Source organism: Camelus ferus, chromosome 5, assembly GCF_009834535.1.
Source record: "Camelus ferus isolate YT-003-E chromosome 5, BCGSAC_Cfer_1.0, whole genome shotgun sequence".
NCBI classification, from domain to species: domain Eukaryota; kingdom Metazoa; phylum Chordata; class Mammalia; order Artiodactyla; family Camelidae; genus Camelus; species Camelus ferus.
The window spans coordinates 31013470-31037861 of record NC_045700.1 but is presented as its reverse complement, the minus strand read 5'-3'; the positions used below and the strand labels follow the sequence as shown (position 1 = coordinate 31037861).

The 24392-nt window shown below is 40.2% G+C and overlaps 1 protein-coding gene across 9 annotated transcripts in view; it reads right to left on the bottom strand.

Moving 5' to 3' along the window:
• The window catches only part of FMNL2 (formin like 2), a 282923-nt gene that overhangs the window by 40552 nt on the left and 217979 nt on the right, over positions 1 to 24392 (bottom strand). For all 9 annotated transcript variants that reach the window (XR_004319856.1, XR_004319855.1, XR_004319853.1 and 6 more), the window contains exons 7-9: positions 21346 to 21454; positions 17721 to 17797; positions 15604 to 15697 (exon numbers count right to left, since the gene is read on the bottom strand). Coding sequence is in view for 4 of the 9 variants with exons in the window: in XM_032479445.1 (XP_032335336.1) it covers positions 15604 to 15697; positions 17721 to 17797; positions 21346 to 21454 (280 nt within the window). In the remaining 5 variants the exon portion in view is untranslated. The remainder of the gene's footprint in view (positions 1 to 15603; positions 15698 to 17720; positions 17798 to 21345; positions 21455 to 24392) is intronic.

The following is a 24392-nucleotide window of genomic DNA, read 5'->3' as shown; positions in this document are numbered from 1 at the left end:
CCCCTCCCACCAGCTCCACCAAGCCCCTCTCTGGAAAGGCTGAGTTAGACTGCGCTGCTGTGAGTCTCAACCAATGAATTCAGGGTGGGACTTTCTGACATTGCTCCATAGGAACAGTGGGGTTCCTGAGCCCTGCTTCATTTCTGCTTAAAAAAAAAAAAAAAAAAAAGGAAGCATGCAAACCAGATTCACATTTGTTTCTATGTGACTTTAGCAATCATTAAACCAGTGTATACTACAATCCCACAGGAAATGGGAAGATATGTTTGGGAAAGGCCGGTAAAAGTTATGTCCCACATCAAAGGAACGTTGTCTTAGCTCTTACAGCTCACATCTGGACCACCTCCACACACTTGGTTCAAATAATACCACCATGGCTGAACACGCCTCTTCTCCCCTTTGAAACTGGCCTCATTTAGAAAACTGATGGGGATAAAGGGAGCAAGACACTGATTCCCAGTTATTTTCAGAACCTACACAGTGGCCTTTGTGGGGATGCTCTCAAGGGCTTCATCAAAACGTACAGAGGGGCCAGGAGCACTTTTGCATGTGTGTATTATTGCACATTATGTATTGTTGCATATAACTTCCACCTGCCAACAAAGACCAGACATTGTATGATCCAAAAACTTTCAAGTAAAACCACTGTACTATTGCAACTGAAATCTATTATTTCTCAACTTTTCTAGTCACTGGTATTTCTCATCCCCCCATTAGCTTTGACATCGATTTCCTGTATCATAACAAATAGCCACTGGAGAAGGTAGCATAGGGGGTGAACTGAAGAGACACAGCTACAGGAAGGCTGAGCAGAGAAACTGGAGAGGAGCCCACTCCATTGAGAATAAGATGTCCCACTGCTAGCAGCCAGGGCTACCAGAAATTAGGTCCACTAGGCAAAAAGAAAAAAAAAAAAAGAAAAGAGTATATGCTCTGGAAAAGCATGCTCTCCACTGTACAACTGAGAGGTATCTTCATTTATAAATCATTTATAAACCAGTCTCATGCAAATAAATTCACTCACCCTGATTAACACCGTGTGAAGTGAAAACACTCAGGCTGGGATCAATCATGGACCACAAAGTTGTCTGCAAACACAGGTACCCATCCACCTGTCCCTCTGGAGTCCTGCCTAACACAGGCAGCCCTCTGTACCTGTATGCTGTAACACTGGTGAGTGTGAAGGGATTTGAGGGCAGAAATGGGTTTATGTAGAGTATTAAATAGAGGACCATAAAACCTAGGTTACAAGTCATAGCACCACCACTAACCTGCTGTGAGCTTGGGCAATTCAGTGAACCTCCCCAGAATTTGCTTTTCACATCTATTGATTTCTAAGCCTTAGATTATATTGTCAATTTTCAAACCCTTTTCTGGGAAGCTGTAAGGGTTACAGGGGAAAGTTTTGGGGGCTCAAAGGATGGGAGGGGGGCCTGGCAAGGACAGAAAAAGCACAAATAAGTAAGGTTCTTGAGACTTCTATCCTCATTTATCTAACTCCGCTTTATTATACTGAAATGACTGGTAAGATTTTTTGGAGGGGTGGGGAAAAAAAGTTTCACTGAAAGTTTTCATTACTAACAAAAGTTTGAAAAAATCCTCTCACTCGTTATCTTGAAGCTCTAAAATTCTTATCCAGGTCTGGCAATATAACATGATATTCCCAAACTGAGCGGCTAGGAAGCTCTACATAAAGCAAATTTAGAGAGATGCACTTGGCTCTGCAGGCCCTGAGTACCAAGCTTGAGGGCCGAAGTGCTATCCCACGTCATCTGGCTCACTCTGAATCCTGCCCTGCCCAGATAAAACAGACTACACCCATGACAAGCAAGATACATTTTCACCTCAAGGAGGACTGAAGCAAAAGCAGGGCTTCTGCCAAAAAACAACTCAACTCTTTTCTCCAACATCTGTGAAAGACATTTCTGAACAATGTCCCAAACCATCTGGATAAGCTGGGGGCCCTAAATGCAGAAGAAGCAGTGGCTTAAAGTGTCTCTAAGGGTGGATAGAGCTTAGGGAACGATTTCCCTAAAAACTAGTAGCAGAGAAGATGGTTTCACAAAAGCCTTGTAATAAAGAGTATTATCTTGCTAGCCAGATGCTGAAATAAACAACAGATCGCTGGCCTTCAGTCACCTCTTGGTCCCCTGCAAGGTCAGTGACTGTCTTTGGCTTCGTCCAGCAACAGCTCCCAGGGCACCACACAAAGTCTGCAGCCAGACTGAGGCCTGACTTATGAAGTGGCTATAAAATACGTTTCTGGATTAGTTATATAAAAACTAAAGGCCCCTCACTAAAGTGTTTCCTTCTTGCCCCGGTGCCCGGCGACGGCCTCAATGCGTTCTTTTTCTCCTCTCACAGTAGGCCCCTGTGATCTGCAGGGCTCCCTGCAGAAGGCGCCGTTTTAAAGGCACAGTCTATGACGACTGATTAGACTAGCCTTCTTGGGCCTGCCTGGGAACAAAAGTTCCGTTTTCTTTTCAGGGCCGCATGAAGTCAACAGTTATTACATCGTTAGTCCTAGGTGAACAGCATCTTTTACCTTCCACCAAGAGCACTGGCTGTCTAAGGATTCCTGACGCCATCATGGGCCAACAAAACCACTTTTCTAGAATGTTCTGTGGTAGTGGGGGTCTATTATCTTTTTCCCCTGAGGTGACTAGACATTTCAAACATGGACCCCCGAATGGCTGCTGTGACAGAGGCAGATCACTCAGACCTGCCGCTGGCTCTCCTGTCTTCTTGGGATTTAAAAAGCGGAAATCTTCATTAGGCTGAAGCATTCTGAAACGAAACCACCTGGTCTTGCCCCACTGAAATAAAAACTAATGAAAGCTAAACAACTAAATGGATTCTACAATCTATCCAACCCTCCTTCCTTATAAATTAATGAAACATTTGTATCAACCTGGGACTGACAGACATCTGATTATGAACTGAGGTTTCACCCACATACTGCTAAACACCCTTGTGAAAACTTCAGTCACTTTTCCAGATGTTTCCAAATATCCAGATGTTTGGCACAAGGCACACAAAGCATCCAGACGACTGTTTTACTTTCCATGCATGTATTTTGCTGTACTGAATAAAGAATCCTGACAAAGAAGCCAAGGGCTAGTAAAATCCCCAGAGAAGGACTTGCTGACATCCTGCACCTTAAATGAGAAATGCACTTTTATCACTTTCCTAAAAAAAGATGATCTTCATTAAATTCTAGAGAGTAAGGCTCCACAACACAACTCCTCCTCAATGAAATCTTTTGGAAATACCCCTCATGTCTGACTTGAACCTCTCTGGCTTCAAGGCAAGACTCACACCTCTTGGCCATCAGGAGGGAGACATACGGAGTCTTTTAAGGCTTCTATTCCTACAGGAAGACCAAAATACTTTCTAGTTCTGCTACTTAAAGAGATTCGTATTTAAATAGCTAAATGATGAAGGCCTTCAGTCATCTCTGGGACAATCTGCCAGTGAGATCCCTCGACAGCAGAAGGCCTAACACTACCCTTCATTTCATTCATATCTCCTCTCAACATCATCCTGTGCACACACACCCAATTTGCTTGAGCCAGGCAAGGGAGGGAACACAACGACCCATTTCTAGTGGTCACCACATGTTCCCTAAACCATCGCACCAGCACATGGTGGTCTCACCACAGACCTTGGGACCTGCTTAGGGGGCACACATCAACCCGTGCTCTCCTCCTGCATAAATCACAACAAATCAAATTAAATCAAACATGTGCTAAGAATTCAGACCCCTGGAAGACGACTCTTTGTTTGCTAGATCAAAGAACTCAGTCCATAAATAGGCAAATGCCCGAGTTTGTCCGCTGCCCACTCCAAACTCTCATTTCACATCTCCTCTAGTTTCTTCCGTGCTCTGCCTCAGTTCTGTGTCTTCCTTAGGAAGACCCTGATCTTAGCTTCCCATAACTACTTCCACCCAGCCCAAGATGACAGCAGACAACAGACTTGGGCAGCAGTTCTTAAAGGGGGGTCTTCAAACACTGAGGGCCCCCAGACCCTATGACAGGGTCTATGAGATCAGAACTGTTTTTATAATAATACTAAGATGTTACCTGACTTTTTCATAGAGTTAACACTTGCACTGGTGGTGCAAAAGCAATGGTAGCTGAATAAAACTGCTGGTGCCTTTGCACAATTCAAGGCAATGGCACCAAATTGTACCAGTTACCACTGTATTTATCACAGCCATGCATTCTCAAGGTTTTTTTTTTTTTAAACAGCAGTTACACTTGAGAATACCCTTGACAGGGGGAGGGTGTAGCTCAGTGATAGAGTGTGTGCTTAGCAGGCACGAGGTCCTGGGTTCAATCCCCAGTACTTCCATTAAAAAAAAAAAAATTAATAAATAAATAAACCTAATTAACATCCTCCCCAAAAAAGTTAAAAAAAATTATTTAAAAAAAGAATACCCTTAATAACACATTAAAAAGTATTAATTTTATTAAATTGCAATCCCTGAATACACACCTTTGTAACATTGTGTGATGAAATGAGAAACCTGCATAAAGCACTTTTGCTGCACATTAAAATACGGTTGTCTTAAGGAAAAGCACTTCTGTGATTAGTCTAGCTACAAGATGAACTAGCCCCTTTTTTGTTTTTGTTTGAAAGGATGACTGACAAGCAAGCTATTTAGACTCATACACTTGGCAGTTCTTTTCTTGAAAATGAATGAAATGAGCCTTTTATTTTAAAGAAAACAATTGACAATATTTGTTTCCAATGATAAAAATTGAGCTTTCAATCAAAAATGAGAATTTTAGAAAACTTGTATCCACCCCTCTGTTTTAGTCTGCTCTCTCATTTATTACCTTCAGTTCAAAACTAAGAATCTGACCTTGGGCATTTTCCCATCAGTAAAAAGTTGAATTTAATGAAAAAAACAAAGTTAACTTTCTTCACCTAAAAAAAAAAATTCCCAGATCTCATCTGTTCATTGTGTTGCCACCTTCTTAATTAAATGTAAACTATCTGAATAGATTCATGTTGTCCAGTTATGTCCACCTCCCATATTCAGTGAATCACTCGGTCTCTTGTTGACTTTTCTTCAACTTCATGGCTTCATATCCATGGCCACAGCCACCAACTTAGTCCAGGGCCCAGTTTTTTAATGCCTGAACTACCTATCTTCCAAACTCCAGCATCTCTCTCTCCTCTGTAATATTTTTTATGCATAGTGTTGATACTTTTTAAGATTTTTCAGAACTACAAAAATGCCCTTTTCAGATTTTCACAGGATCAATGGAGCAGATACAAATGCACTTTATAAACTGTAAACTACTACATAAGTATCAGTTGCTTCCCTCTCTGTTTTTCATTTCCCTCCTACTTTTATCTGTCTTCTAGTTGAGATTCTTTTCTATTCACAGTGAAGATTTTCAGAATCTCCACTATTCATCAGAACCTTAATCATGCTTGCCTCCGGTCCTGCTTTATTCCGTAACATGGGCCCCAGTCAGATATTTTCTCTTGTCAACTAGCCCATTTATTCTGACATGCACTGCCCCAAACACAAATTTCATGCGAATCTCTCTTCCCAGAATTGCCTTGACCGACCAAATCAAGTCTCTTCCTTTATAACTGTGCTAAGACCCAGCCTCTCTCTCTAAGCCCCATACAGACAGCCCAGTTTGTCCTAGATTTTATAAATAACTTCGAACACTCCAATACTCTACCCAATCAATAACTGTTTTGATTAGGTTCATTTTTTGGCAGGAAGCTGAGGGTGTGTATGAATATGTGTAGAAGATGTTTAGTATGTGACAATGTGTTACATAACACTGACCATGAGCCTTGGAGTTAAATGGATCTAGGTAGGACCTCCAAGCGTGCCACTTACTAAAGTACATCAGCAGGCCTGTATACTCTGCCCTCTCTTTCCTTATTCCTACTTCACAGGGTAGATTTTAGAATTGAAGTAATATATGCTAGCCTGCTGGCACTCAGCAAACCAAAAATGGTGGGCCTTACTATTTCTATGTAAGCACATGTCTTTCTATACACATAACAAACACACCAACTGGAATAAAATGCAACAGTTTCATGAACTCAGTTCATGTTTACTTTCTGAATGATTGTTCCCTAGTTGAAAAGAAACCAACCAAACAACACCCTTCTGTATTGACTATGGAGCCCAAATAAATAACTTGTTTATATTTTTAAAGTATTCAAATTTCAAATGAAATTTGAACTTGATTCATACAGGGAGTCAAGCTCAATAAGCATATTCACTGGCAAAAACAACTCGAACATCAGTTTAAGTTATAAGAGGGAAATATAAACATGTAAATGGAAACACACTTCTAAAAGTTTTGAATTGTTAAGTGTAGTATACATTTGGTCCTTTCTTAACTAAATACCTATTGAAGTCAGCTCTGTCTTTCTCAAGGCAATGGAAATTTTGTGGGACAAAAATCATGCCTTTCATTTTCTGTCAAATTCTCCTGATCCTATAAGAGTGCTTTTTCCCTGGTAAGAAATATATTTGCTCAACAATTCCCTAGAACTTCCAAAGAATTCTGATTTTGTTTATTAGTTCTAAAGAAAAGTGGTAATGATCAATGCCTTTATTTTTGAAGAGATGTTACACAAAAAATAACTGAGCATCTTTAGAAAGGACAAAAGAAAGCAAGTCAAATGAAATGTTCCTCAAAGAGAAAATCTCACCCTGTATCATAGAGACATTTGGCCACATGAGGCAAAATATGACTCCCAAAGCAGTAGAAATAAATACACACACAAATTAGAAGATACACAGCCACTTCAAATCCTTTCACTGGTTTCCCTTTACAGGTTATTATGCATAAATAGATCTTTCTACTCTTACTCACAATACATGCACACACACAATTTACATACACACAGATCCACCCATATGACACATATATGATTTATCTTATCCTTTTTCTAGTTAACAGATCTAGCACAAGCATTTTTGTAATTAATTTAATGGCTCTTTTTGAACTTAGAAGTTTAGTTAAGACGGTTAACATGGCCCTGTGTCTGGGGCTTAGCTACTACTTAGCACTAGGTTTAGTAACAACTACAATAACCTATAATTCAGAATTATTTGACATCTAAAAACAATTACTTATATTTCCACTTAATGTAAAACTACTTAAAAAATAGCTAGAACAAATGTAGAATAGTGAAGTGTACTTAAGTCTTACGATACAGACTTTAAAAAAATACATATCCTTACTATGTGAGTCAGGGTAGAGCGAGAGAGAGAAAGAATAAGTAGGCTGTTCTTTCACACAGAAAAAGAAACCAAGCTGATCCTAAAGCAGACCTTTCACCTTTCTCTGCAGAAATAAACTGCCACAAAATGGCACCCAAATCCTGACAGGGAACTGAAAACTCCCATTCTAACAATGGCTGTCGGTGACACCATCAAAGCTAGAAGAATTTTGATTCCAATTCTCTTATCAATCCACAACAGAGTGCATCACACCATCCTTACAAGCCCGCGGCCAGAACCTCTTCTAAACAACAAAGAAACCCTTCCCAAGTGAAAGCTCTGCCTTCGGGACTGTGCCAGCCTCTGCTTCGGCCTCTCTGGGGTCTTCAAGTAGCACACAGCTCTCACTGCTTCGTCCTCAGGGCATCCATGGTTTTCTTCCCAGAATATGGTATCGGGGCACACAGGCCAGTTGTTTTACAGCTGGCAGAGGGCACAAGTTTTAGAAATGGCATTTTTAATAAATAAAAACAAGGAGTCAACACCCTGATTTTAAAAAAGTGGCTGCTACAATGAAATCGAAGATAAAGCTGCCTATTGTACAAAATTGCACTCAGGCTTGTGGAGAGAGAGGAGGGTCGAATGACAGTCAGCTTGAGAAGCAAAGCATCTCTACCAAGGCTCATCAGACACCATGATAATCTCATTACCTTCCTGTACTTCCTTTTTTTTTTTTTTTTTTTTTTTTAAGTTTCCTGGGCCCCATTAAAGTCAAGTCCTGAAGATGTTAGAAGTGAATGAACACAGCAGCAGAGCGAGCAGACGACTGTCAATGGAGGAAGAGGCCCAAGGAATTGGAAATATGAATGGCAAAATATCTGAAACACATCTCAGACCCCAACCACACCCATCTGTCAAAGTGACTTCATGCTGAGACCACCCAACTGGCTTGTGGTACAAAACTTAACAGCCATTTCTTTATTGAGTCGATCTAAATAGCTGATGCTTGGAGGAGACTGAGGAATCCATTTTCTACTACTGTTCCTTGCTACCTTTAGTTCCCAGGGCACTAGGACGACTCTGGAATAAGCAATGAGGTGTTTGGTGATCTGCTCCTAATGTCCTATTTCACCTTTTCTCTTCTCACAGCCTGCCTTCGTTAAGATTGGAGATATAAGGTAAACTGAAGCGTTATGACAATGTCATCTTCTTTGTATAAAATGACATCTTGACCTGGTGTGACAGGCTGAATAAAGCCACCTCCCAAAGATGTCTACATCCTCATCCCGGTTACCTGTGAACATTTACCTTACACGTCAAAGGCACTGTGCCTACGTTAAGGATCTAGACGGGGGAGATTATTCTGGATCATCTGGGGGGCAGGCCCAATGGGATCACAAAGGTCAGTAAAGGAAGGAGGCCAGAGGATGAGAGGCTGAGAAGGCCCAGGAGCCAAGGAGTGCAAGCAAGTTCTAGAAACTGAAAGGGCAAGGAAACTGATTCCTCAGAGAACACCACCCTGTAGACTTATTTTATTCATCTGACCAAAAGAACTGTAAGATAATAAATCTGTGTTGTTTTGAGCTGCTAAAGTTTATGGCATATTTGTTCCAGCAGTGGTAAGAAACAAATACACTGTGTTAATTCTTATTTATCCTAAAGTCAGCCCAGGCACCCTTTCCTACAGGAAGCCTCCCCTGAAAGCTCATACCCCATCATCTGCCCTCCTTCCCCCTCCTCCTTTTGCCCCGCTGTTCCTCCTCTTCACAAAGCACCTAGCATTTGCCTTTATACAGCCTAGTAGGATAACCAGAAATAGTCATCTGTTTCCTTAACTAGATTGGGATGTTCCCTCTTAAGGGCGGAACCTGTCTTATTCATCTTCTTATTTCAGTGTCAATGTTCCTGACATCTACGGGCACTCAAATACTCATGACAATTTTTTCCAGTAAGTTAGAATGACTCAACCCTAAATGACCAGCAGGATACTGCCTTCACTTCCTTACTACATGATAAAGACACAGATGATTAAGAAGAAACTGGTTCATTACTGGAAGCTCAGAAATCCTATATAAATGCTTCTTTCTCCTCTAAAAAGGATATGAAAATATTATTTGCCCATAGTACACTGGCTTCAAAGTAGTAACCACTCTTTCTACCTCCAATGAAAAAGTTGATACAGTTTTCAGTCCTGTGGAGAAACCAAGAATTGGGTTGAGTGAAGAGAGAGAGAAAACAGAAGAGGAACAGCCAGAGATGAACAGATAATTCTCCAAAAGTTATTGAGGTGAACTGTATTTTCCCAAGATGCCCACAGCAGTCTCTCCCACTCCACATGTCCTTGTGCACTGTGACCCTCCCACTGCACCATCAAGAAGTGAAGTCACTGCTTTCCCCTTTGCATCTGGGTTGGTCTTAGCGACTCACTTGTAACCAACCAGCAGAAGCAACACTGATGAATTCCAAGACTAGTTCAGAAGACACGTTGTGACTTCTGTCTCTTTGAATGTCTGCTCTCCATGCTCCCTCCTGGGCACTCCCTCTTGGAAGCCAGCTGTCATGCTACGAGATGCTCCAGCCACATAGAGCTCTACACAGAGGGAGGCACTCTGGTTGACAGGCTCCACTGAGCTCAGTCTTCGAGTCATCACCGCCCAGAAACTAGATACACCAGTGAAGAAGCCTTCAAGGGAACCCCTGCCCCAGTCCGTCGCATCTTTCCTGATGAGACCCCAGATGTGACGGCGCAAAGGCAATCATCCCTGCCGTGCCCAGCCTGACCTCCTAACCTACAGAATCCATGAGCCTAATAAAACTAAGTTCAGAGTAATTTATGATGAACAAGCCATAACTACAACAGTGAATACACCATCCAAAGGATAATCATGGTGACTTTGCTTCCTGATCCTCGAGAGACGGACTGGTCACAGTCCAGGTGAATTAGAGCAATCTAATTCTGGGCCAATATGGTGAAAGTCACAGATGTTCTAGAACTGTCACTTCCAGAGTTTGAGATTTGAGAGAACACATTTTTTATAGTTCAATAAGAGACTGAAAACAGAAGTACCCTTTCTTCTATGCTGAAATTTTTTTACCACTGAACGAGTTATCTGGATGGTCTTGTGCTCGATTTATAATGCTACACCCTTCAAATATTTGAGAGGTTAGATTAGATGGGATTAAACTCAGAGGGATGCTGGAAGCACACCAGAGTGTCTGCTCTCCTTCCTGCGCCATCGGACCCACTGTAAATAAAACTTGACAGGCTTTCTTAAATCAACTTAATAATGTGGAGCGCCTGCGCTCTCAGACGTCCAGTAGCTAAACAACGTCAGCTCACTTAGGAAGCCTTCTAGCAAAAGGTGAAGAGAAGAACGGCGACTGCCAAGAGTGCTGTGCACGAGAGACCTGGTGGCCTTGAGGGACTCATTTTACAAGGCTCCGTCTGTCAGTGCTGGAAGGTCAGACGTGGGAAGGATTTGGGCCTTTTAAGAACCAAACTGAAGCCTCAGGCTTATTTATTAAAGCCAGATACTGTCATTTTGGAAGCAGATGAGAACACAGTTATAATCAATCTGAAATCCTGATGAATGCCACGTGCATCTCCCAGGAGCCTGGGGGAGCTGGTGCACAAAGCCCTCAGAGGGTTTTATTAGTAGTGTCAGAGAAAGCTAGTCTGCTGCACTCTATGCAGCCTCAGTGCCTTTTCCCTTTGATTTCAAACAGGAGTTTTTTTTGTTTTTTGTTTTTTTTGCCACTTTTGGGGACAGTTTCTTAAAGGCAATTTCTCAGATATGTCAAAAAATATAATGGAAAACAGTAGGAAGACTAAGACAAGTTGAGGAGAGCAAGGACTAGGTAGAAGACCTCAAAGTTCCTAAGGGAAATTGGACTAAAAGGAGTGTTCCTAACTCCAAACTGGGGGCCAGCTGACGTCCTTAACCAGTACGTGTAATTTTCTGACCCAGAGGTTTGATAGCCACGGTCCATGTCATTTGGGAGAGAAGAAATCGTGTTTGTGGTGGCCAGGCTTCAAGGGCACAGCCTGAGCGTCTAGCCACATTTTAGGAATGTCTGCCTGTTTTCCAGTTTACTTTGTCGACTCTGTGCATGTCTTGACATCTTTCCCATCAACCCTTTCTTCTGTATGTTATAGTCAGTTTCAGCTTCTTGCAAACAAGACTCTGAAACTAATGCAAATACCAACAGAGTGACCTTTACTTCCAAATGTATTTTTTTTTTTCTGTCTGGTAGAACAAATGCTCCAAAATAGCTATTGCCAGGTAACTAAGAAAGCACCAATTTAGGGAAGATGGTAATCTGTCCTTCCACGTGGTTAAATTAGCCAATAAGGAAAAACAGATGAATCCTTGTTCTCACCCTGGTCCTCAATTTGGGACCATAAATTTTCATGAGGAGATATTTCAACACCAAAACCAGATGTGTTAATTCCCTTTATTAAAAAAAAATGTTTAAGGGAAAAGAATTCAAGGAGCATAATGGATTTAGTCTTCATCTACAAACTAGACTCAACATTTTCAGGCATGTCACAAACTATGCTTGGTACAAGTTTACTATCTGAATTTATGTAACTAAAACTCATTAATCATCATATACATTGAGGTGATTTATGTGCTTGCTCAGTGACGTAGGGCAGGCTTAGGCCCAAGCCCCCAAAACCCACCAAAAGCAGGAATGTTAATTCTTCCCGCCATCAGCTACCATTAAATTGGAAATGCTATTTTCCTAAAACATGTACTTCAGACATTATGAGACACGTAGCATAAGAAGTCTTTGCAAAAACACAGAAAACCACACTTGCTGGGATTCTGAATATTAATTGAAATATGAGAAATCAATGTAATCATACATTAAAATCTATCAAAAGCTAAAAAATACTTTCCTTTAATTTACAGTTGAATTAATTAGAGGTGGTCAAATAAGACAGAATGGATTTGTTGGATCAAGAAGTAGAGGGAGAAAAAATCGTGCTACATACTTAAGATGTGTGGTCTTTAAATATGCTGTTAGCGTCTGCTACCACACTGCAGCAGTATGCTCAGTTACGCTCTGCCAATGATCCAAGACCAAAGGGTCTGGCAAGCTAACGCATGTTACTTTATCTGCAAAAATAGATAACTGATGTCTGATGTCAACCACACCACCACCCTACGCCACTCCCAGCCGTGAAAGCAGGGATAATCCCTGTATCCTTCTTAAGAAGATGAATGGAATCCCAATGTCCCAAAGCAATAAAAGCTTTAAAAACCATCTTACGGAGGGCAAAGACTTCTTTGGCCCGACTCCCTAGTACCAAGGTACCTGGGATGGTGCTCTCTCTGCCACGGGCAATTCAACAGGCATTTCTCACAAGACCCTATCTGCACAGGCATCTGAGATCATAAGGACAACTTTTCTTAATCAGCAACAGCTGGCTCCCAAACTTCCCTAAATCCAGAAGATTCCACTGACATTTTTGCTCAAATAATTAAAGAATACACTTTTCACTATGATATATCAAAAAAAAAAAAAATCAACTCACATAAAGATAGGCAAAAAGAAGAAAAGGAAAAGATTTAAAAAACTCTGGCCTGCGGGTAGCTTTATGTTTTTGTTTTTGTTTTAAAACAAGATCAAAACAAACTAATGCTTCTTTCATCCTCAGACTCAACAGGTAAATAAGGCGATGATCTGGATGATCTTTTGACCTGTCCCTAAGAATAAAGTTTCTAAGGAGCATGCTCCTACTCTGTCCCCACACACATGGCTATTAGGACAGTCCTCTTCTTGGGCTGCCTACATGGACACCACGGCTTGAGGTGAATGCAAGCCAGGAGCACCCACAGAACCAGCTCTGTCCTTGTCCCTTCTCCCGCTGGCATGGTTTGTTTTCTCTAAGATGCAAATGCCTGTCCAAGGAGAAATCAGAACTTAAACACCCACCATAATTCCTAAGAAATTACAGAAATGTGGTTAAAGCTCTACAAATTCAAGGTCAAAATTTAGCTTCTCTTTACTACTAGCCAGCTATTAGATTTAGCAGGAGTACATTTTTTTTTCCAACTAAGCACACACTATGCCCTAAATGGCTAAATCACATACAATTCTGACACCAGACAGTTAAAACTCAATTCTGCCAGTATTTATGTGCAAATTATGCATAGGAAAGGCACTCTACCTTATTTAAGAGAAAATAAATTTAACATTCATCTCATGAATTACTGGCTTTAATGCATACTGATTCTATGCAATTATAATTTTAGGACATAATTTGACCTGCAGTAGTAATCAGTTGCTTGTTATAATGTGGCTTTTATTATAACAAGGATCACTGATAACTGTATAGTAAGTGCTTCCAGCGTGGAGAAGATTTTGCACGTGATACATTCAAAATATGATCTAATGATAAAAGATTTGAGAGTGATATTAGCTTTATATGCTGTTTTACTTTCATATTTGACCCATCTACCCAAACACATATCTCCTTATTTATAAACATAAGTTTTATGTACTGATGTATGATAATATAAAAACATTCTCTGACAAGTCTTATCTCTACATTCTCCATTTGTTTTGGAAGCCAGAATATGAATTTAAAGGTTCCCTACCATTTTTCATCATTTTCCTGGAACCCAAATCTTTTCTCTACGGTTGAATATATTCGGTTCTGTCCACGGTTGCATTAGCAAAATGGATAATATCAAAATCTTAAGGCACTGGGGAGAGGAAGGCAATGCAAATAAAGGGGCAGGAGGGCTGTTTTCTCTATGGACTGCAGCGTCTTTGAAGCCTGACAGCCCATGTACAGGATTATGGGTGGCTCACTGGTACATGTCAGTGGGGGTGGTGAGTCTAATTAAGGGGGTACAGGGTGGGGAGGGGCTCCCAGATCCTGCCTAATACAGTTTATCCCTCAGCAGATTCACACACAACTGGGCCCAAACATCACCAAAAATGGAAATTCAAAATCAGGAGCACCAAATCTTGACCCTGGCTCTACCACTATTCTGACCACAGGACCACGGGCCAATAATATATTTGACATTTTAGTTTATTCTTCTGTAATATGGCAGTATTAATATTTGTCTTATTTGGTTCCTGTAGAACCAAATGATTTAATGTGTGTACCTGGCACAGCCCTTGGCACACAGTAGGACTTCAATAAATGCCAGCTCAGTTCTACTCCAGAGGCTCCCAGGAAAGATAAGTGTCTGGAAGTCCTTCTGAGATCTGACTTTTAATCCAGGTTGGGTTTTTTGTGTGTGCTGGTGGGGGGTGGGGGGAATTGAGGGGGATTAGGTTTATTTATTTAATTTTTTTTCTAATAGAGGTATTGGGGTTTGAACCCAGGACCTTGTGCATGTTAAGCATGTGCTAAGCATGCACTCTACCACTGAGCTATATCCTCCACCTCCACCCCCAGTTTGGGTCTTAATCCAGAAGCATCTGGAATCAAATGGGATTGCCAGGATAAGGCACAACCTGGCTGATGGTCCCACTGTAAGCTGGGGCTCCAATGTCTTCAATTACTCTGGTAACATCCCACCTCAATGTAGCCTCAGATGTTAGACACATTACTAGGGGAGGCAGCCTTCTAGACTATGTAAAGCTGCACACCACCACCAAGGGAAACTGGCTACGATTTCCGTAGTGATACCCTGATACTCTGGTTCAAAATCCTTGGTGTCATATTATCTTCGTGTAACTGTTTCTTCTTTTGTAGTCAATTTAGTTTCCATTTCAATCAAGCATGCCCAGTGGCTGTTGTTTTCCTGTGACCAGATCACCAGATTAAGATGACTAACTGCTAAAATCAGTGTCTGTATTTGATATGTTTCTCATCGCATCCAGCAAAGCAATGATCATACATCTGATCTGAGGAAAATAACTACAATGAAGGAGTTGGTGAAATTTACAAGGTGGATGCTCAAGTAACAACCATAATGAAAACTTCGTACATTCAACAATATCTGCTTTCAAACTTGGCTATTCCGTGTTCTCCAAAGGAAAGCGAGTCCTGCAAATAGTTTTTAACTCTCCTTGGAAATGAGACACCAAGGGAAGCTTAATGCATCCACTTACAATATTTAGACTGAGTTCATTACTTCTCCCTCAGTGACATCTTAGATAATTTACTATTATACCCTTTAGGCCCTAGAATAAATGAAAAGGTAAATCATGGTGATGGATGTTAACTAGACTTACTGTGGTGATCATTTTGCAATATATACAAATATCGATTTGTTATGCTGTACACCTGAAACTAATATAATGTTATATGTCAATTATATCTCAATAATAACACACACACGGTAAACCATTCTGTTCAAAGATGTCCAAATAGAAGATGTTTGTGTGAGCCTTCTTTTTAAAACTATAGAGTATCCTACCTCCTTAAAGTTGTCAAATGCTGATAAAATGATTTCATGCCCGCCTCTGACAAGACAAACGGCTGCCAACAATTCTAAGACAAGGGCTTTTGTTCTGTCAAAACAAGAAGAAAAAAAATACACAAATCAGTGAAAGTGAACGAATTGGCTGATTCTTCTAAGATGAATATGATAATAAAATATTTGTCCGTGTATGTTTTTTCAAACTTTTACCAACTGAGGCATAGTTACATTAAAGCCACGTGCATTTTCAAATCTTCACCAACTTCCACGTACGTGACTTACCGAGGGTAGCAAATTTGGAAGGCATGTTTCCCCCTCCCAAGACTACAAATTACTCACAAATGAAAATTAATTCTGGGAAGATTAAGTCTTTAGTTCTATCATCAGATGACTCAGTGTATGCTCAGTGTACTATGGTTGGAAAAGGGTTTTTACTAGCTAAAGACAATAGGAAACACAAGACTATTCAGGGAAACCACCCACTGGTTAAATATTTTCTCTGGTTTTAATAGACTCATGGACGTAGAAAATAAACTGTGGTTACAAGGCAGGGAAGAGAGGTGAGGGGTAAGGGACAGATTAGGAGTTTGGGATTAACAGATACACACTACTAATATAACACAGATAAACAACAAGGACCTACTATTTAGCACAGTGAACTATATTCATTATCTTGTAATAACTTAAAATGGAAACAAATCTGAAAAAGTATATGTATGTATATGGATAGCTTAATCTCTTTGCTGTACACCTGAAACTAACATTGTAAGTCAACTACACTTCAATAAAAATAAGAATTAAAAAAAATATTTTCTCTGGTCCTAGAGTCAGAGGTATAACATTTGCCAAAGTTCAAAATCAACTGAAATCAATGTCCTACATTTCAAATCTGCTAATTTGTGATGGCTCCATAAAAATCCCCTACAACATGCAAATTTTAATCATTTTTCCCCCTGTGCAGGAGATTTGAAAGGAGCTGGATTACAGCTGTGCTAATACAAGGGTATTTTCTCTGACTGAAGAAAACAAAACTCCATCTGAAATATTTTTAGAAGGAGAACCTTAGGGATACTATCTAAGTTTTCAAATACAACGTCAAGGACAGCGCTGTTTCTTCACAGTAAGATTACTTCAGTATTTCATCTTTTTTCTGGAATAAAAGCTATTGCCAACCTCTAAACGAAGAATGTTCTGATAATTCACAATATCAGCTGTCTTAAGAAAAATGAATAATGACCTCCCCGTAGTGAAAGCAGGAACAAAGATGTGTGACTACTTGGGGTTCTGGTAAACTAAGGAAGCAATCACAAAAGTGCGAAAGCTTTTAATCAGGGGAAGTCTAAAATAATAATATTCAACATTTAAATAGGATACACAGTTTGCATTGCACTCTGAATCAGAAAGGATCTAATTTATAATCATATTTTAATTGAATTAAGTTTTCAGATACACAGTCTATATATAGAGATCTGATAAGAGGGAGTAACACGTGTGAAATGCAGAAATGCACTAAAATGGAAAACACATGACACTAAAATAAATTGATGAAGACAGGCTTCTAGACGTCATCTGTGATGTGAATAATACATGGCACTGGCCTTTATAGGAAAGTGAATACGGAAAGAAATCTGCATGCACAGTTATTTTTATTTTGTGGGGTTTTTTTTTGTTTGTTTGGTAATAAAAGCTACATGTGTAAAGGTTGCAAATGATGTGTGGAGAAGGGGTAGTGGTTTTAGTTTGCTTTCAGCAGTAAGTGGTGTGGCTAAGTCTGTACCAAGACTCTCCTGGCCACAGTCCCAACAACCTGGCAGCTCCACGCTCTTCACTCAATTTTGCTACATTTGCAAGGATGCTGAGAACCAGGCCTCAAGGGGAATGAAAGCTTGAAGTAAACAGTGAAGGGCCATAGCTATCACCAGTTGCTCAAACTCTGCCACACGTGAAAATCTAACAAAGCTGTAAATAAAATTCTACGTAGCCAAGGAGTCTGTTGGCAATCTTAATTTAAAAAGTTGTACTTGAAAGTTTCCAAACTCTTATTTGGTTAAGGGTCAATGAGCTCTCTGCTTTCCTAATTAGAGTTAGATCTGTATTTTACAAAGCCAGCTTACCTTGGATTCTTGTTGTTCAAGCTTAGTGCAATCTCATTGACAGCATGTGGATGAGACATGACCATGTTGAAACCATACTGAAATTGATATGGAAAAAACAAAGCATTAAGAGTCAATTGAGGGGACTGTTGATGTTGATGAAAAAACAAAAACCTAAAGTTTCTACCTAATGTAATTTTATACCATCATAAATGTACTTATGTCTCTAGCACATCAGTGTCTGAACATATTTCTCTATGAAAAATTTCAGGAATGATGCTATTATCAAGGCACCATATTCCCATTCTCTACGAATAAACTACATGCTTCTCTTTGTTAAAAAGGATGAAAAGGCTCCAGCCCACTGATTCTCCAACCCGGCTGCTTGGCAAAATTACCTGGGAAAGTAAACAAAATAAAACACCCATTACCCAGGACACACTCCAGGTCAATTTCTTTTGAATCTCAAGGACAGAGCCCTAGCATCTGAATTCTTTTAAGCTGACTTCACTGCGCAATGAGAGTGGACATCACCTCTAGTCCCTTCCCTGGGCAGTGGCTATCAGGACCAAAAAGCCTGGGAAAATCTGCCTTGCTCTGAGGCAAGTTACTTCATCCTTCTATAAAATGAAGTAAGTTCAATAAACAGGACCAAGAATCATTCTTGATTCTTCTGAGTTGAGGATTTGTTCTTTCTCCTCCAAACTCACTCTCAGCTCACGATCTTATTTCCAGTTATGCTGAGAAAAAATAAGCAATCAGAAAAAAAACTTCCAAAAGCTCCCACCAAATCAACTCACCCACATAGATATGTGGCTTCCCTTCTCACTTCTTCCTGGAGGTGAACTCTCCCATGAGCCCAACTAAGGCCATTCCTGCACTTGAGCTCTTGATCCCATTCCCTCTCACCAACTTGAGAACATTATATGCTCCAGCAATTCTCCCACTCCATCATTATTTTTTCCCCTCTCTGATTCAATACCATTAGCATAAAAACATGATGCAAATTCTTACCTTTTTTTTTTAATGGAGGTACTGAGGATTGAACCCAGGACCTTGTGCATGCTAAGCACTCACTCTACCACTGTGCTATTACCCTCCCTTGCAAATTGTCTCATCTTAAACAACAGCAACAACAACAACAAAATCTCTCTTAATCCTACAACCTGTGTCCAGTTACTGCCTCAATTCTCTGCTATTCTTTTGCAGCAAAACTCCAACCACTTATGGTCTCCAATTCCTCTCTTCCTGTTCTCTCTCAACACTACTTCAATCAGGCATTTCATCCCCACCACTCTGATGAACTGCTACCGAGATTACCCATGACCTGCACTTGGCTAGAGCCCCTGGAAAACTCTCATGACTTAGCAGCAGCACTGGACATAGCTAAGTACTCTCTGCTCCTTGAAACATTTCCTGTACTTGGCTCCTATCTCTCTGGCTATTTCTCAGTCTCTGTAGCAAATTTTTCTTCATCTCTCTGACATATGAACAGAATACTCTAGAGTTATTTGGGACCTCTTTGCTTCTCTGTCTACCCCTGCTGATTTCCTTGACTCTCCTGCCTTTATATGTCACATATTAACTCCCAAGTTTGTACTTCCAGCCCAGAACTCCAGACCGGCATATCCGACCACCTATTTAAGATCTCTATTTGGATGCCTATGGACATCTCAAAGTTAACATTCCCCAAACTGAACTTCCAATCAGGTCTCCCAAATCTACTCATCCTGTAGCCTTCCCTATCTTAGTAGATGGCAACTCCATCTTACAGGTGCCCAGGACAAACACCTTGGAGCAGCCCTCCACTCCTCACCACAAACCCAAAGTTACTGTCTTTACCACCGAACAAAACCAGGATCTGGCCACTTCTCATCACCTCTGCTTCTATTATGCTGATCCGTACTTCCATCAACACTCACCTAAATTAAAGCAACAACCTCCTAAAAGGTCTACCTCCCTTTGTCTTTGCCCCCCAAGATCAATCCTAACACAGAAGCCAAAGTGATCATCTTAAATTCAAGTGTCAGATCAAGTCATACTTTTCCTTAGAACACTTCAATAGCTTTCCACTTATAGTAAAGCCAATGTTCTTCTACCAGCTTAGAAAACCCTACATAATTAGGACCCCATTTTAACTTCAGATTTCATCTTCTTCTTTCTCCTTCTTATTCATTCTGGCCCAGCCAACCTGACCTCCTTCCTGGGCCTTGAGCACATTAGACCTATAGTGCCTCAGGGTCTTTGCACCTGCCTCCTCTCTGCCCCGAATCTTCTTTCTTAAATATCCCTTACCTTGTTCTCTCATTCCAGTTGTTACAAATCTGATTTCACCACTCATTAGCCATATGACTCTGGGCTTCTCTATGTTTCAGTTTCCTCATCAATAAAATGGGGAGAGTAATATTACCAATCTCAAAGGACTGTTATGAGGCTTAAATCAAGTAATAGACTATAGTAAAGTACTAGACTGTAGGAAGCACTATGTGTTTGCTTTCATTTCATCACTGTTATCATCTGAAATTCTATACAGTTTACCAATTTAATTGTTTATCATGTCCCCCCTCAATATAAAGTGAGTTCCATGGGGCACTTATTTATTTGATGCTATAGTACTTGTGCCTAGAACAGGGTCTGTCTAACAAGGCTCAAAAAATATTAATAGATTGAAAGAATAAACACGCGTTTCCCTTCTTAAACTCAATCTGGCACACTTATGTTGGGTTTAAACTCTAATACATCCTATGTATTTACTGTCCATTTCAACTTGGACCCATCTGTAGCATCTCTATCAATGGAAATCAAATCCGAATTTCTAATTTGAACTGTTTGTCTAATTCTCACCCCAGTTTGCTTTTCCTAGGTTTTTTTTGGGGGGGGGGGCGGAATTAGTTTTATGTAGGTATGTATGTATATATGTATTTATTGACTGATTAATGAAGGTACTAGGAATTGTACCCAGGACCTCATGCATGCCAAGCACTCTACCACAGGGAGCTATACCCTCCCCTCCCTCCCCAACTAGACTTTCGACGCTATGAGTTCACCCTAGATACTCCAGGCTCTAACTCCCGCTTTGTGGTTAGCATGAATCCTACACACTGTAGCCGCTCCCGGTGTTTCTCAGAGTAGGGATAATCTGCATCCATCATCTGAAGGAGGACTCTGCCTTTCTAACAAGAACCCTCCAAGTGCTTCTTATGAAGATTAGGAACCAATGAGTCCAACCAACAGTAATTGCAACTCCTTGCCTGTTCATCATATAAGCCTTTGAGAAACAATGACCTACACAGTGTGTAAGTCTGTTCATTCCTAAGGTTCTAAAGTTGTTCCATTATTGCCCACAACCAGTGGCTTACTCAGTCTTTAATAGTCACAAACATTTACCAAGTCATCTAGACAAGTTTGTCAATGTGGGAGGAAAATTTCTTCCCTTTAAGTACATTATAAGTTATAAATGCTAATTAAAAATATAAGGGCCATAAATTATGAGCACAAATATGATCCAGACCTTTTTTTTCAATAGAATCTCATTAAATCCTGACATTTATCTCAAATAGAAATAATACAAAGAAACCAAAGAGAACAAGATCTCAGTCTAATGAATTCAAATTTTTTTTAAAAAAGATCAGAAAGACAAACCTACCTGATAATTCATGATGGCACGTAAACACATGATACAGACATGCACGTCATCTTTTTTACTCACTAATCTTGAATTTTTCAGGGTTCTTCTGCTTGGCAAAGTATTATACCTACAAATAAAAAAAGGAAACTTCTATAAAACTATAGACTACTTTCTATGTGTAGGCAAATGCACTTAAAGAAAAAAAAGGACATTGTTTTCTCTACCTTTGCCTATACCTAAATGTGGATGGCAGGTCAAACCACCACCAACTAACCCATCACCACCAAGCTGTTTCCATAGACCGTGAGGCCTGCATGATTCTGTGTACTGGTAATTATCACATCAGGCCAGATACCCACGGACAGCGCACCTCAACTCTCCTCACAGCATGTAACAAATCGGATTCTACGTGAAACTCATCAATAATCCAGGCTCTCGTCAACAGGCCAAGCTAGATTTGCAGAGGTGATCTGAGACAACATGCATGTAGACTGCAGTTGTAAACAAGTGAAGGGGGAAAGCTTAGCTTATTTGCAGACCTTCTATCATCTATCCCATTTTTATCATCTGACCCAATTTTAATGGTACCTTCCCTTCCCATCGTTGCTCTCAGGAGTCCCTGCTTCAGATTTTAAGCCTAGGCCAGGTCATATATTAGCTACTGTGATATCAGCCTGTGATACTGAACCTTAATAGTATGCAAAACTTAAATAGTATGCAAATACCTCCGCAGCCTGATCCCTCACCTAAAGCCCTTTAAGGCAGCTGAAACTGAGACGGAAATCTGCCAACATTTCAAAGGGTTATGATGTTTCAAATGAGGGTTCATTCTGGAGACCCTATATTGCTAAGCCTTAGTTCTCCTTTCTGCAGATTTATGAGAGTCTGCAAGTTATAAAGCAGTGACTATGTAAGATGGTACAAGTCAGAAGATGGTAACACTGAGGGCTTCAGTGTGAGATTAAAATGACTGCCTCAGAGGGGAAACCCGGGAAAGTTTTCTCCACAGCTCCAAGCTGAAGTGCAAGCACGTTTCAAAAGTTGTCAACTCACTTCCCACAGAGTCAATGACACAAATGTTCCAGGAAATAAGCTACAGGCCTTCCTTCTCCTTGAATTAAGCTGATTTTTAAAGTTTAAGGAAGCCTAATTAATACTAACTGCTTTCAAAAGTCTCACAGGTGCAGGTTAAGAGCGGAAAACTGAATTGACAGGTATGTCTGCAACTGTTCAGCTGAGCAACCCTTTTACATTTTATTTTCTATTCAAAAATTACCAAACAGAAGAAAGATGATTCTTTCATGTAAGCCTATTAAGGAACCAAATAAATTTTTGAAAAGTAGTTCATCAAGTCATTTGTCTCAATACACCTGACTGTGTAAAAACCTGGTTTGCTTACCCTGGTTTTAAGGAAGAATGCTTTGAGGACTTCCTGCTTTACTCACACTGGAAAATGACATTTCAGTAATGGAAGTTGGCCTAATTCAGTTCTGAATGCAGGAACAGGTAAGGAAACACATTCAGATTCTGGTGTTAGGAAGCCCAATGTCAGTGTCTGAAATACAACCTTAAAAGGTGCCACTTTGCCACAGCCCAAGCATGACTGCTAACACCTGGACAGAAGTCTCGCCGAGACTGGTGCCTCCGCATACAACCACCACACCACTAGTCCGACCCAGAATGTCGTCTTCGCAGTCCACACCTGAAGTTTCTTCCCTTCCTCTGCCAGTCTTCACTTATGTTAACCTCAGGTTTGTATGTCATTAGTGGGATCACTTGTTGGCTTTGTAATAGTTAATTAGAGACAGTTGTCATTTCTAACTAAAAGCAATGGCTATTAGTGTAAAAAAGTCATCTAAGGTTAAAAAAAAAAAGTGTCATCAAGGGAATCAATCGTCATTTGCTGAATTATATTTACATGCGGTAGCAGTGACCACAGAAGATGTACCTACACAAACAAACCACTATTTAAGGAAGCTGGGCCAGGTCATTCCGCTTCACTTCCAAATAAATGTTCCTGATTTCAGAAAGGAGACCAAACTTACACATCTAATGGTGCTTCCTAAGAGGTGTAAAGTAACAAAACAGGTTCCTGCCTTTTATTTATTAATTCAGTTCTTCAGCTATACTGTAAAAAGACTCTAAGAAGGCAAAATACTTATATTATTTGGAGAAACCAGTAAAACTTGACTATAATAACCTACTTAGTGAATACTAACACAAAGGGCTTGTATTTGTTGTAGTAGGTGGTTAATCTCAAATATATTTTCTGGATCAACTTTTGGAATGTATTTAATACGAAACAGCACATGCACACTTGTCAATATTTAAGGAGTTTATAAAGTACATAATACATAAGACATCAATAAATAAAAACAATGTGTATTTTATTTATTAATGATATTCTATCCTTCAGAACAATAGAGCTAGCTTTTTTCCTGAAGTGAATGATATCTGGAAAAAAATCCATTTTTCCCTGATTTCTGGTTTATATAAAAAGAGTGAGAATTAAAGGAAACATATGAAATTGTGTTTAAATTCACAGCATTACAATAAATTAAAAAACACCACCTATAAGCAGTGACAGCAAGAAAACCATAGCACTGACAGCTGGAGATCTGTGATATTTACATCAACCTTTCCTGACACAGATGAGGAAACTGATGCCCAAAGACATGACATCCACAGAGCCAAGTACAAGTAAGAGCTGAGACCAGACCCCAGGTCTCCTCACTAGGAATCAGGACAGTCACTCTCTACAAACTGCTTCTCAGCTTGATTCATCATCTACCTATCAGGTTATCATGTAAAAAATCTACTGCCTACAGCCATATGTGCTGATGAGTTCCTTGTCAAATGTCCGTACCCTGTCTTCCCGACAGCATTTTTCTGCCTGGGTCCTATATAGGTGTTATTCCCCCTCCCTTCCAATAATGATTTCACCATACAGGATTAAGGCTTAGTTTGCAAGAACAGCGGCATCTGAGCATCTTCTTCAGGATACAGTGGCTGATCCACTTGGCAAGCAAAGTTTTCTCTTTAACTCTATCCTATATCACTTATCA